The 11,628-nt window shown below is 43.3% G+C and overlaps 1 protein-coding gene across 1 annotated transcript; it reads right to left on the bottom strand.

Moving 5' to 3' along the window:
* Positions 1-1,062: 1,062 nt before the first annotated feature.
* Positions 1,063-11,622, bottom strand: LOC119323922 (golgin subfamily A member 4-like). The gene is made up of 9 exons (XM_037597633.1): positions 11,133-11,622; positions 10,860-11,042; positions 4,702-10,782; positions 3,411-4,224; positions 2,598-3,283; positions 2,357-2,486; positions 2,196-2,277; positions 2,007-2,121; positions 1,063-1,599 (listed from the first exon to the last, which is right to left on the bottom strand). Exons 1-8 carry the CDS (start codon positions 11,238-11,240, stop codon positions 2,022-2,024), a joined length of 8,184 nt encoding a protein of 2,727 aa, XP_037453530.1. The 5' UTR covers positions 11,241-11,622; the 3' UTR covers positions 1,063-1,599; positions 2,007-2,021.
* Positions 11,623-11,628: the final 6 nt, after the last annotated feature.

The following is an 11,628-nucleotide window of genomic DNA, read 5'->3' as shown; positions in this document are numbered from 1 at the left end:
CTTACTTGTGCAAGTTTTGCTTCTGCACCTTACTTTCGTAGACCTGCATGTGTAGGATGTTTTAGGCAACCATTAGATAAGTTTAAAATCTTCCAACAACTAAAATTGAGAAAAGATCTCTAGGTTCTGTTGGCCTCGTGGAGTGCAATTTTTACTAGTCTATTCACCTCCCCTCCCTCTTGACATACAACGATCCTAAAATTTTGCCTCCACTCGCTTAGTCATCGTCACCTCGTCCGAGGAGAGAATGAAGAACGCGGCATGATTGAGGGAAGAAGCCAAATCAGCTAGGGTCGCATCTTGATTTGTGTTGGCAGTAGGACTAACTCACGGGGGGGAACCGGCGATCGCTAAGTCGGAACAACCGAGACAAAAGTCAAGGTCGCCGGTAGCAAGCCAGGACCAACCAACACCACACAATGCCGAAGCACATGCTCGACAACAACACTGACCCATTTTCTCCTTCATGTCGTTGACCACGCCGATGATGGTGTTGAAGTTGGAGCACTATTAACCAACGCAACACCATCACCGCCATAACTGTGTCACCCCGACACCATATTCAAACTCTAACTACCAATCACTGGTGGTGGTGATTGAGGTTTTCTTGACGTTACAGTTTTATTGAGAGAAGTATATAGGATCAGAGCTCTATACACAAGGCACGAGACTACTAGTAACGTCTTCTTAGCGGCCTACTCACTTGCTCCCAAATTAATTTTCCTAGATTTGTCTAGATACTGAATTAGTTATCTTAGATTGTCCCGAACTAATTTTATTAAATTTGCCTAAATACTGAATTAGTTATCTTAGATTTGTCTAGATACGAAGGTATCTACAACTAATTTGGTGCTAAGGTAATATGTATGATCAGAGGCCCGAATTTTTCTGTCACCTTCCTATTCTGGTTGCTTTTACTCCATATTTTATCTTAGTTTAAACCTAAGAAAATCCAATGTGTTTGCATTTGGCTGTTCACAACAAGGCACGTCACATCAACTCTGACTTTTATGCCAGAAGAGCCGAGTCCGGAGCTCCACATAGCAATCTCAATGGCGGCAATGAAATGAAACCAATTACTGTGTTCCAATTGCACATGCATGTATACAGTAAACTTCTTAAGAATACAGGGGGTCAACTTTTAAGAGGGGGAAACGCTGTTACCATCCCAATACCCTAGCTTTCAAAACTACCAGTACATGTCAACCATTCTTCTGTAAACCTGTGTTGTATAGTGTAGATGCTACCATGTAAGATGCCCTCAATCTTTCTAAAAGCAAAGAATAGAGCAAACAAAAAATGAGACTATGTACAGGGGATCTTTGCTGCTGCTGCTGCTGCTTTCTCCAGTTCTGTTTCATCGGTACCTTCGGTGCATGTGTCTTGGGTTGGACCCAGCTGAGGCAGGACCAATTCCAGCAGAAGAAAGGGGAAGATTCACAACAAAAATGATACGCAGATGACCATTTGGTTCAGGTATTCAGTAACAAACTTCAAAAAGAATCGACAGCATTTTGAATAGATTGCTTGTGTTGCATAGCTTGTCATAGACATGGCACTGTACAGTAAGTGGCTCACCAAGGAGATCCATCACTACAGCTGCAGAATACCAAATCATTAAATAAAGTTAGATGACTGGGAAAAAACACAGGTCCCAACAGTGCCGGCACGTTTTTATGATTATAATTATCATTTGATTTCATTCAATTTAGCTCAACTAAACCATCCACCACACATTCTCCCTGCCACGCATGCCGCTCAACAGCTTATAATACATAAGGTGAACACAACTCAATTATATTTCTGTGTCGTGGGACATCCAAGGTATTTTTCAGTGAAAGGCAATAATGAAGGAAAACTCTAGCAATGATGCACATAAAACATGTTTCACTATATGCACCACGTTTAACCAAGGTCCACACACAGCAAGGCGGCAAGGCTATAACAGTTCAAACGTGAAAAGCCAAATGCTTAAGTGAAGCTTACTAAAACGGTTGCTTACTCACCTTTAAATATAACCTTCAAATAAAACTCACAAGCAATGCATGCAATGCTATCCAGTATATCAAGACACCAAGTCTCAAGGTTGGTTGTCTCATGAGCAATCTATCACCAGATGCCCTGATAAAATCAAAGATAAAAATTAACAGGAGAACACCTTCAATCAACTCAATAAGAACTGAAATTGCACTTACCACATCCCGTCGATTCTGTCTGATATAGGTCGAGTGAACTTCGGAACAATGCGCGACATCGTCAGTGACTTGAAACCATGCGCTGCAATAACAAATGGAGAATCAGCCAGGGAACAAAATTAACACCATAAACCTAAAGTTAGCATGCAAGATTTTGTCACCTTTATCGTCATCTTCATCATCTAATGGTTTGTCCTTGTGCATCTCTACATCAATAGCAACTTGGTCGTTGTTGACTTTCCGTGCCCCTCGAATCTGAGTGACAACCGCAGCTGGGCTTACTTTGTCATTCTGCATTCAAATTGAAACATGCACGTGACTATGAATAAACAAAACCCAAAAAACATGATATGTTATATACTGTTTGTGTTAAATTGCATACAAAACATAAAGTTCTCATACCATTTGCTCAATCTCCGAAGTGCCAGGCAAGTTTATAGATCTAGGTTGGCCCATCGTCCTGTCTCGACGAAGCATCCCTATCTGAGAATCCTTTTGGCTCAAAGAAGCTTCTAGAGCCTCTGATTTACGCAACAACTCTTCCATTTTGGTCCTCTCGACCTGTAGTGAAGAATCTTTGCTTTGCACAGCAACCCTCAATTCATCTGATTCAGATATCAACGACACTATTTTTTTGTCCAACATGTCCATATATACTGGAACCTGAGTGTAATCATGGTCATCTGCGCTCTCACAATGCACACCAAACTGCATCAGCGCAGTTTCTAACCACTTAACAAAATCATTTATCTGCGATGAGTACTGCTTGTTGCTATCTTCAGTGGTTAATAGTTCATTAGTACTCCTTGTGACTTCTTGGCGCAGAAACGAGATCTCTGAATCTCTCTCTTGCAATTGTGACTGAAGGCTTTCCACTTCTGCAAGAAGACTTTCAGACAAGCTATGCAACTCGTCAAACTTCTCGACAGTGGTTGCAAGTTTAGTCAGAGCTTTTGTCCTAGAATCTTCAAGGCTCTTCAAAGAAAATTCTTTTTCTTGCAGCATCTGCTCCAAGTCATTGCTTTTGTTCTCCAAGACTTCAAGCTCCTTTTCTTCTTCGTCAAGTGCTTGCATCAAACCTTCAATCTCTGTACAATACACCACAACATATAACAAATGCAGAAATACAATCATTTATTTCTTCAAATCGGAAAAATAGAAATCAAACAGAAGCAACCAAAGAAATTTCAGGCAAAGAAAGTTATATCAGCTCACCTTGGTCTTTTCTGCTCAGTTCATCAGTCAACTCTTTTATTCTTCCATGCTGCTCACTTGCCACTGTCTCCAAATCTTTAAGCTCACTTGCTTGGGTCTCTAAAGCTTTCTTCTGATTAAGCAACATCTCAACATGTTCTTCCAAATTGTGTACTTGCATTCTTGCATCGTCAAGCTCAACAGAAAGCTGCTTCGCATAAGATTCAGCTTCCCTTATCTGAGATGCAAGCTCCGAACTGATTGTGCTAATTTGCACATCTTTTCCCTGAAGCTCCTGCTGCAACTCAAGAACAGTAGCCTTTAGTTCCTTTGTGTTCCCTTCATTGCTATACTGAGTAGTCTTTACGGCTGCACCTAACCGCTCGACGACTGATTTTATATGATCATATGAAAATAAATGGTTCTGCACAACAGAATAGCTCCCAGTACCAGAACCCATACCAGTCATTCCTTCAATCTCAGAAACTGAACTAGTACATGCTTCGTAAAGCAAACTCATATTTCTACGCAATGATGAACTCTCCTCTTCCTTCTCTTTGATCTCTGACTGTAGTTCAAGAATGTTTTCTCTCAATGATTCCAACTCGTTATTTTGGGAGGTGAATCTGTTCTGCAAGTTGGACATAACTTCAGCTAACTCTGTTGCTTTCTGGTCAATTGAAAAACCATGCTCGTCAATATTCCTTTTGAGATCATTGCAATCCTTTACACAATCAGATACAGCATGGCATGCAATAGCAAGATGATGTAACATCTGAGTTCCATCAGTATCATTCACCGTGAATTCCAGCGAAGCATTTGGAATATGAGTATTCTGCAAAGGCCAAACTGAAATCAATTAGAAAGCAGTGAATAGAGATCTGAAAGAATACAACTCCCAAAATCTCATATGGCACATTAGCACCAACAATTTTATTGTTTCAGTGTATGGAACATCATGGTCATCTGTGATTCGTTTTACATGGAAATATCCTATCCAAATTAACCCATTGATCTTTTTTATGGTGAACAAGAATAAAGGAGACGATCATAAAGAAATATGACATGGTGGAAACTTAGTACAAGCCTCATTTCCAACTAGTATTTAATTAGGAAATTTCACTGAGTAAAATTATGTATGAGTTGTCTAATTAGGAAGTAAATACTATGATCAACTAGTATTAACATTTCTGCGGTAAGTGCAACAAGAGAAATTAGTTTACTTGCACAACATCAGTCCAATCTTTTCTGAACTACTATGCAAAGTGCTGAAGCAACAAAACAGACTGACACATTGGTAGCCTAAATTTACCTTGCTGCTTATGCTACTGGTTAACATCCCATTATAAGTGATAGGTATGTCCACCATATTTGTGCCATCCATCCATTTACCAGAAGATTTCATGAAGCTCTCCATATAGCTGATAAGGTCCACATCTTTGCTGAATGCGCTGGCGAGGCGATGTGAAAGGTCAAAGCAGACCTCTCTTAGTTGACGACTGGTAGAGTTCAACTCCTTCAAATGATCTATTTGCTTCCTTGCTGCCTGTGCCTGCATATAGGTAATATGTTCAAGGTGGCGAACAGCATCCGCTCTTGCAGACTCTATAACATTGTTCTGTTTAGAGGATTCAGAAAGTGCAGCTTCTTCCTTGACTAATTCCTCCTGCAGGTTATCGGCCCTCTCCTGAGCTTCATTTAACTCAGTTAGAAGCAGCTCTGTTGCTCGTTTCAATTTCTTCACTTCATTTTGTGATGAAGCCACTGTTGCCTGTTGGTCCAGGTAAACCTGTGCAATTTTTCCAACCTTGGTGATTGGATCTGTATCAAATTCTCGAGCGATGTCCACTGTACTCAAAGCATTTAACAATCTACTCAAGTATTCCGTTGTATCGTGCAAGTTCTTCTCATTTTCAGTTAACCGGCCCATCAATAGTGTTTTCTCAGATTCAAGTGATTCTATGAGTTGTTCCCTTTCATTTTTAAGTTTTTCTATCACAGCATTCATCTCTTCTATAGTTTGCTTCAAGCTATCTTTTTGTTGCACCAGGCCTTTCCCTTTTCTGACAGCGATATTCAGTTTCTCTCTCAGTGAAGTGCACTTTTGCTCCTCCTGATTTAGCTTCTCTTGCAGATCATCCCGCTGCTTACCCGCTAATTCTAGTTCAAGCACAAGCGACTGATACTTTTGAGTTTGCTCAGCACCACCTTCTTGCAGCCGGTTTATTCGAGCATGTGCCATCTCCACTTCCAGTAATAGTGATTGTGTCTTCTCCACAGCTTCATCACGCTGTTGCTCGGCTAAGGCCAAACTACGGCGAGCATGCTCTAACTCATCACTCTGATTCAGCTTTTCTTGCAGATTATCCCGCTGCTTACTCACTAATTCCAGTTCAAGCACAAGCGACTGGTATTTTTGAGTCTGCTCAGAATCATCTTCCTGCAATTGGTTTATTTGAGCATGTAGCATCTCCACCTCCAGCATTAGTAATCGTGCCTTCTCAGCTGCTTCATCACGCTGCTGCTCAACTAAGGCCAGACTCTTGCAAGCATGCTCCAACTGATTACTCAAAGTATTCAGTACACTCTCTTTGTCATCTCTACCAGTCTCTGATGTAGAAGCGTCGTTAGACAGCTTGGTTTCATCTAAATGAATTTCCTTCTCGGCAACATTGCTTAGAGTCGACTCTGACAAAAGAGTTTCATAATGGTCTAAAACTTTCCTCAAAAGTTCACCCAAGCACAGTACAGCACCACCACCAGATGGAATTTCAGCATTAGTACCATCCTGCAGCACATTTCGCACCAAATCAAGTAGTTCGTGTACCTCTATTTCCATATCATGATAGTGCTTGCTCTCCTTTGCCTTTTCAGCTAACTTCTCCTGTAGTTCAGCTAGATCTTTTTGCAAGTTATCTCTGACAAACTCATCTTGAACTGCTTTCTCAGAGAGTCCAAGGAACTCAAATCTCAGTTTATCCAGGCTCTCTGAGAAGAAGTCCTTTTCGGCCTTTATAGCAATGACCTCTGCACTGAGCTCAGAAATCCTTTTGTGTGATTCTTCTAGATCAGTAATTAGCATCTCAGAGGAATCCTCAAGGTGCTCAATCTTCGAATGTAACGTGTCTCTTTCATGCTCGACCTCCAATAATCTGTTTCCCAGCCAAGTTATCTTATCTTCTGGTTCCAACATTCTGAACTGCGGGGGAATGCTAACCTGACCAAGGACTTCTTCCCATTTCTGTACAATACTGTTCCTCTCCACTAGAGACTGTTCCAACATGTTGTTGTGCTCAGCCAGTTCATAGAATCTCCTATGCAACTCGTCATATTTGTTCTTTATTTCATCTGACCCTGGATTTGATATTGAGATCTGTTCATCACTTGTGCTATCCATGGCCACACCAGACTCAGAATGCCCATCCATAGATGATCTCTTATCACCATCAGGCAAGGTAAAAGAAGCACCAACAGCCATCTTTGACAACAGTTCTATTTTCTCAACAATGTCTCTAGAATGAAAACGCTCTGGCATATCTAGATCTTCTAAGACTTCTTCAATTCTCTGAAGAACAGAGTCTTTCAGAATAAATGAATCCCTTAAAGCAGTAGCTGAATTCCGTATGTATGAGAGTTCTGACTCCAAAGCTTCAATTCGATCTGCCTCTGTATAGGATTTGAGCTTGGCTTCCAACTCTTTCACTAATGCATCCTTTGATTCCAGTTCCTGTGAGAGCTTCTCAAGCTCACCAGACTTCTCCGCAAGAGACTGCTTAAGGCCGTCACGTTGCACTATCAAGGCTTTACCTTTGGCAACAGCAATACCAAGTTTTTCCTTAAAAGAAGAAAGTTTCTGTTCTGACTGTTCAAGTTCAGAAGACCTTTCCTGAAGCTCAGTACGTGAAGTTTCAAGAGCTTCATCAAGCTTTTTCAAGCCATCCCTGAGAACTGGAATTTCAGTCTCTAAGTGAATGTTCAATTCACTGAGCTGGTCCATTTTGCTCTGCAAGTCACAAACCTGGGGTACAATTTCTTCTTTGATCAATGCAGGCAAGGGCAAGGACCACTTGTCAAATGAAATTTGGTCAAAAATATGGGCATTTTGCAAGCATATCTTTGCTAAGTGGATTTTTTCAACTGCATTTTCAAGTTTCTCATTGCATGAAGCTACACCCTCCTCAATACATGGCAGTAATGTGGTAGAAATATGATGCTCCTTGCTGAACGTTTCAGCTTCACCACTATTAGACATCAAAGGAAGAACCATTGAGGTAGGATCTGCAGAGTGTTGAACCATTTTTTCTGCTATAGAGAGGCATCTACCATGCAGCTCATCCAACGCTTCACTTTTACTTGAAGAAACTAATTTAAGCTCCTCGTTCAGCAAGCACATGTCATCCATATTTTTCATTAAAGAACTGCATCTCAAGCTGATTTCTTCAACTTCTTCACATTTGCTCAACAATCTTGACTCCAGGTTAGCATTGTTTGATTGCAAAGAATGACGGTCATGCAATAGATTCTTCAACTGCTCGATGGCTCCTCCAAGATGACTAAACAGAGCTTCAATTGGCTCCTCAGCACTATCTCCTGCACTTGCTTCATCTGAATTTCCAAGCGAGTTGAGTAGAAACTCCTGTAAGGAATCATACGTGTTCTTAACCATTCTAGATGCATGTTCATTCCTATCTTGAACATCAGAATGTGCTTTCTTGATCTCCGAAAGAGAAGTACTGAGTTTAGCATTATCGCTTTGAGCAGACTCTAATTTGTCCTGAAGACTTTGGATTGATTTAGCAGCGAGATCCACAGAGTCCAAAATACTAAACCCGAGACCTTCGCTTGCACCCAAATCATTAGGGTACATAGTACCTACCAAAGAGCTGAGCTTGTTGGTAACTTCACTGAGCAAACCTGATAGAGATGCCCTTTCCTTCTCAAGAATTGAAATCCTTTCTGTTATATCGTTATGCAAAAGTTCTGCCTGATTAGTGAGCTTCCCAGCATGATCATCTGCATCTTGTTGTACGTTAGCAAGCTGAATGTGCAGTTGATCAATTGTGTTCTTGTAGTTGCTTAGCTTCTCAGAGAGCTCATCCATTCTGGCCTCAAAAACTGCAGTGAGCTGTCTTTCTGCTTCATGCTGCACTTCAGACTTACTTGAAAGCTCTATTCTGTCACACAGTCCGACAACATACTTTTCAGCCTTTGCAAGATCTGAAGTCATCAACTTGAATTTTTCAACGAGGCAGCATAACATCCCCTGAGTTAACTTTTTTAATTCATCATGTTCCCCTTCAGACATTCCAGCTTCTTCCTGGTTTCCTTTTACCTCAAAGGATTGGATGAGTTTTGACACGAGAACACGTCCACCGGACCTAGAGGACATCCGCTCCACTAATTTTTGAAGTTCATGCAATTCACCTTTAGCAACCTCTAGATGTCCTTTCAGTGACTGCAAAGCAGTACAGTTACTTGAATCTTTCTCGTCAAATAGAGGATGAGAATGCTGATTGTTACCCTCACAAACAAACTCAGGACTTGTAATTGTTCTTTCAGCATTTTCAACAGTGATTTTCGATGAGGCCAGGCGATCATGTTTTTGACACACGACTGTCTCGGCTTGGTCTAGCACCACATTGCACTTAGCATTCAGCTCTTTAATTACAGATTGGTAAATATCGGAACTGTTAGTTGCACGCAGACTTTCCTCGATTAGTTGGTCTTTCAGTTGTTCCATGTGTGTCTCCATATCTCTGACATGCAACTCAAGCTGTTTATGTTTGGCGTATGAAAGATGCAATTCATCATTTAGTTCAGACAGATCTGACAAAAGCCTCTCGTTCTCAGTATGTAGGAATACATTATCCTCCTTCAGTTTCTTGGTTGCTTCCGATTCAACAGCAAACTCTGCAGATAACTCAACATTATCTTTTTGCGACGTTTCCAATAAAGCCCTGCAATTTGTTAATTCAGTCCACGTGTGTTCCATGTTCTCCTTGAAGGAACACAGCTCAGCCTCCAAACTTCCGCACCTGCTACTGCCAGCATTCATTACCTCTTTCACAGAAGCTAAGCTATGTTCAAGCTCAGACAGCTGTGACAGAAGCTTCTCGTTTTCACCAGACAGATGTTCTTGCTGCTCCTGAACCTCCTTTCTGGTTTTTTCCTCGAGAGCAAGGTTTTCTGTTAGCTCTATGTTCTCCTTTTGTAGAGCTTCCAGCAATGATTGGCAGTCAGCTAATTCACTCGAGATTTGTTGTGCATTCTCCTTGGAGGACCGCAACTCGATCTCCAGCTGTTCACATTTGCTGTTGCTAGCGTCAATTTCTTGTTTCTGAGAAGCCACGATTAGTTCAAGTTCTCCCTTAACAGTATTCAGGTTCGTGAGCTCATGTCTACATTGCTGAATCTCTTCATGGGCTGCTACTTTGCTCTCTTCAGATTCTTTCAGCTGTACCTGGAGTTTGAGAATTTCATCAGAAGACAGTGTGACATCTGAATTCAGGTGGGTGCCTTCATCTAGCTGCAACTGGAGCAAATCCCTCGACAGAGTCATCACATACAGATGCCCCTGAATATATTCATCAAGGCGATATGGCATGAAGCCTTGAGATACAGCACCACCACATAAAGCTGAATCAACCTTTTCAACAGATAAATCCAATCCATGTGTAGTGACAGCTTCATCTATTGCATTTGTGTTACTTGTACCTGCATCTTCTTGAACAGCTTCTTTGCCCACTCCATTAGCTTCATCATCAGTGTCTCCTCGTCCAGGAATTTCTTGTGAAGCTGCAAGATCCATTGCTGCTTCATGCCCAACCTCCATGCCTATTTCGCCAGAAACTGTGGGTTCAACATCTTGTATATTGCCATCTGATGACCTCCCAGAAACACCCACCTCCATTTCTTGAGTTCCTTCTTCACCCATATTAGCATTATCAGCCACGAGGCCGAGAGAAGGAATTGGCACCTCCATGGCTTCCTTGGAATCAGAACTACTTGTCCTCTCAACAGGATCTATCTGCACCTCCTGGTGTCCCCCTACTTGGTTGCTACCGTCATTGGCTATGTCACCTTGAGAAGAAACCTGGGGTATAATGCTCTCCTCTGAAATGGGCATTTTCTCGCCATCCACCTCCCCAGGCTGAGCTCCTATAAGATCACCACCAACATCTGAACTGGTAGCCTGAACTGCTGAATCATCACCATCTCCTTGCCCAGGACTTCCATGATCCGAATTCCCCTGCTCACTGATACTGATATTCTGCACACTAGGGTCATCAGCGTCCTCCAGTACAGGCACAACATCTGCATTGTCCACAACGCTTGGTTCCTCAGTAGCAGGCCCCTGGCCGTTGCATTGCTCCTCCTGCGACATGGTTGCTTCCTGCATTGCAGATGAGTATTATACAGAGCAATGGCTCACTCAAACCCACGCACCACACTCAGAAACACGAGCTTCACCTCAAATGGCGTGCTATGGCCGCTGCCACTCTCCCCGGCAAGGAACTTCAGCCCAACAGGAGACTTCGGCTCCGGCACGGCCTCCTCCCCATTGGCACCCGCTTTCGAAGCCCCCTCGTCGGCGTCGGCTTCTGCCTTCTTCCCGGGACCCTTTTTCTCCTTCTTCTTCCTGAACTGCTGCAGCTGCGCGCGGACCACGCCAAACACTCGATCATCAGAAAATGGGGGAAATTCCTCAAAATCGCAAAAGAGAAAAAACGCGGGACTCAGTACCTTCTTGCGCCCGGCAGCGAGGAGATCGGTGCGGCTATTGTCCCCGCCCCCGCCCCCGCGGCCTCCCCCTCCGCCGCCACGGCCGCGGCCGCGGCCCTTCTGATCCATGCGGAGATCTCCCGTGGAGCTGTCACGCGAGGCGGGGAGGCATCAACTCAACCAAACCCTAGACCCAGCGTGGCCGACCCGAATCGAACCGCCTCGCCCTCGCGCTCGCGCTCCACGCGGGAACCCCAGGCCCCGGCGCTCGGACGGCGGGCTCGACGACCTCCGTGTCAGCAAGCGCCGTCGAGCGGGCCGCGGGGCGCTCGTGAGGGGCAGGGAGATCTGGGGAGGGGCTGGAGGGAACCCCGAGGATTCCTCCAGGTCCGGTAATGGCGAGGGAATCGTGGAGTTTGGATTCGGGGATTCGGGGGAGGAAGGAGGAGGAGGAAGGGAATGAATTCACGCGAAATCGTTTTGGGAGATTTCGTCGTGTTTCTTAGGTTAAACGTGG

The sequence above is a fragment of the Triticum dicoccoides genome, chromosome 6B (assembly GCF_002162155.2).
Source record: "Triticum dicoccoides isolate Atlit2015 ecotype Zavitan chromosome 6B, WEW_v2.0, whole genome shotgun sequence".
NCBI classification, from domain to species: Eukaryota; Viridiplantae; Streptophyta; class Magnoliopsida; order Poales; family Poaceae; genus Triticum; species Triticum dicoccoides.
The sequence above is the reverse complement of the archived record's forward strand: the minus strand, read 5'-3'. Positions and strand labels throughout refer to the sequence as shown.

Excerpts from the sequence above, each read along its gene's own strand:
- LOC119323922 (XM_037597633.1), bottom strand. The coding sequence starts at position 11,240 with ATGGATCAGAAGGGCCGCGGCCGCGGCCGTGGCGGCGGAGGGGGAGGC. Across the intron at positions 3,284-3,410 it reads ACTGAGCAGAAAAGACCAAG|AGATTGAAGGTTTGATGCAA; the intron begins GTGAGCTGATAT and ends TGTATTGTACAG. Across the intron at positions 2,122-2,195 it reads GACAGAATCGACGGGATGTG|GGCATCTGGTGATAGATTGC; the intron begins GTAAGTGCAATT and ends TGATTTTATCAG.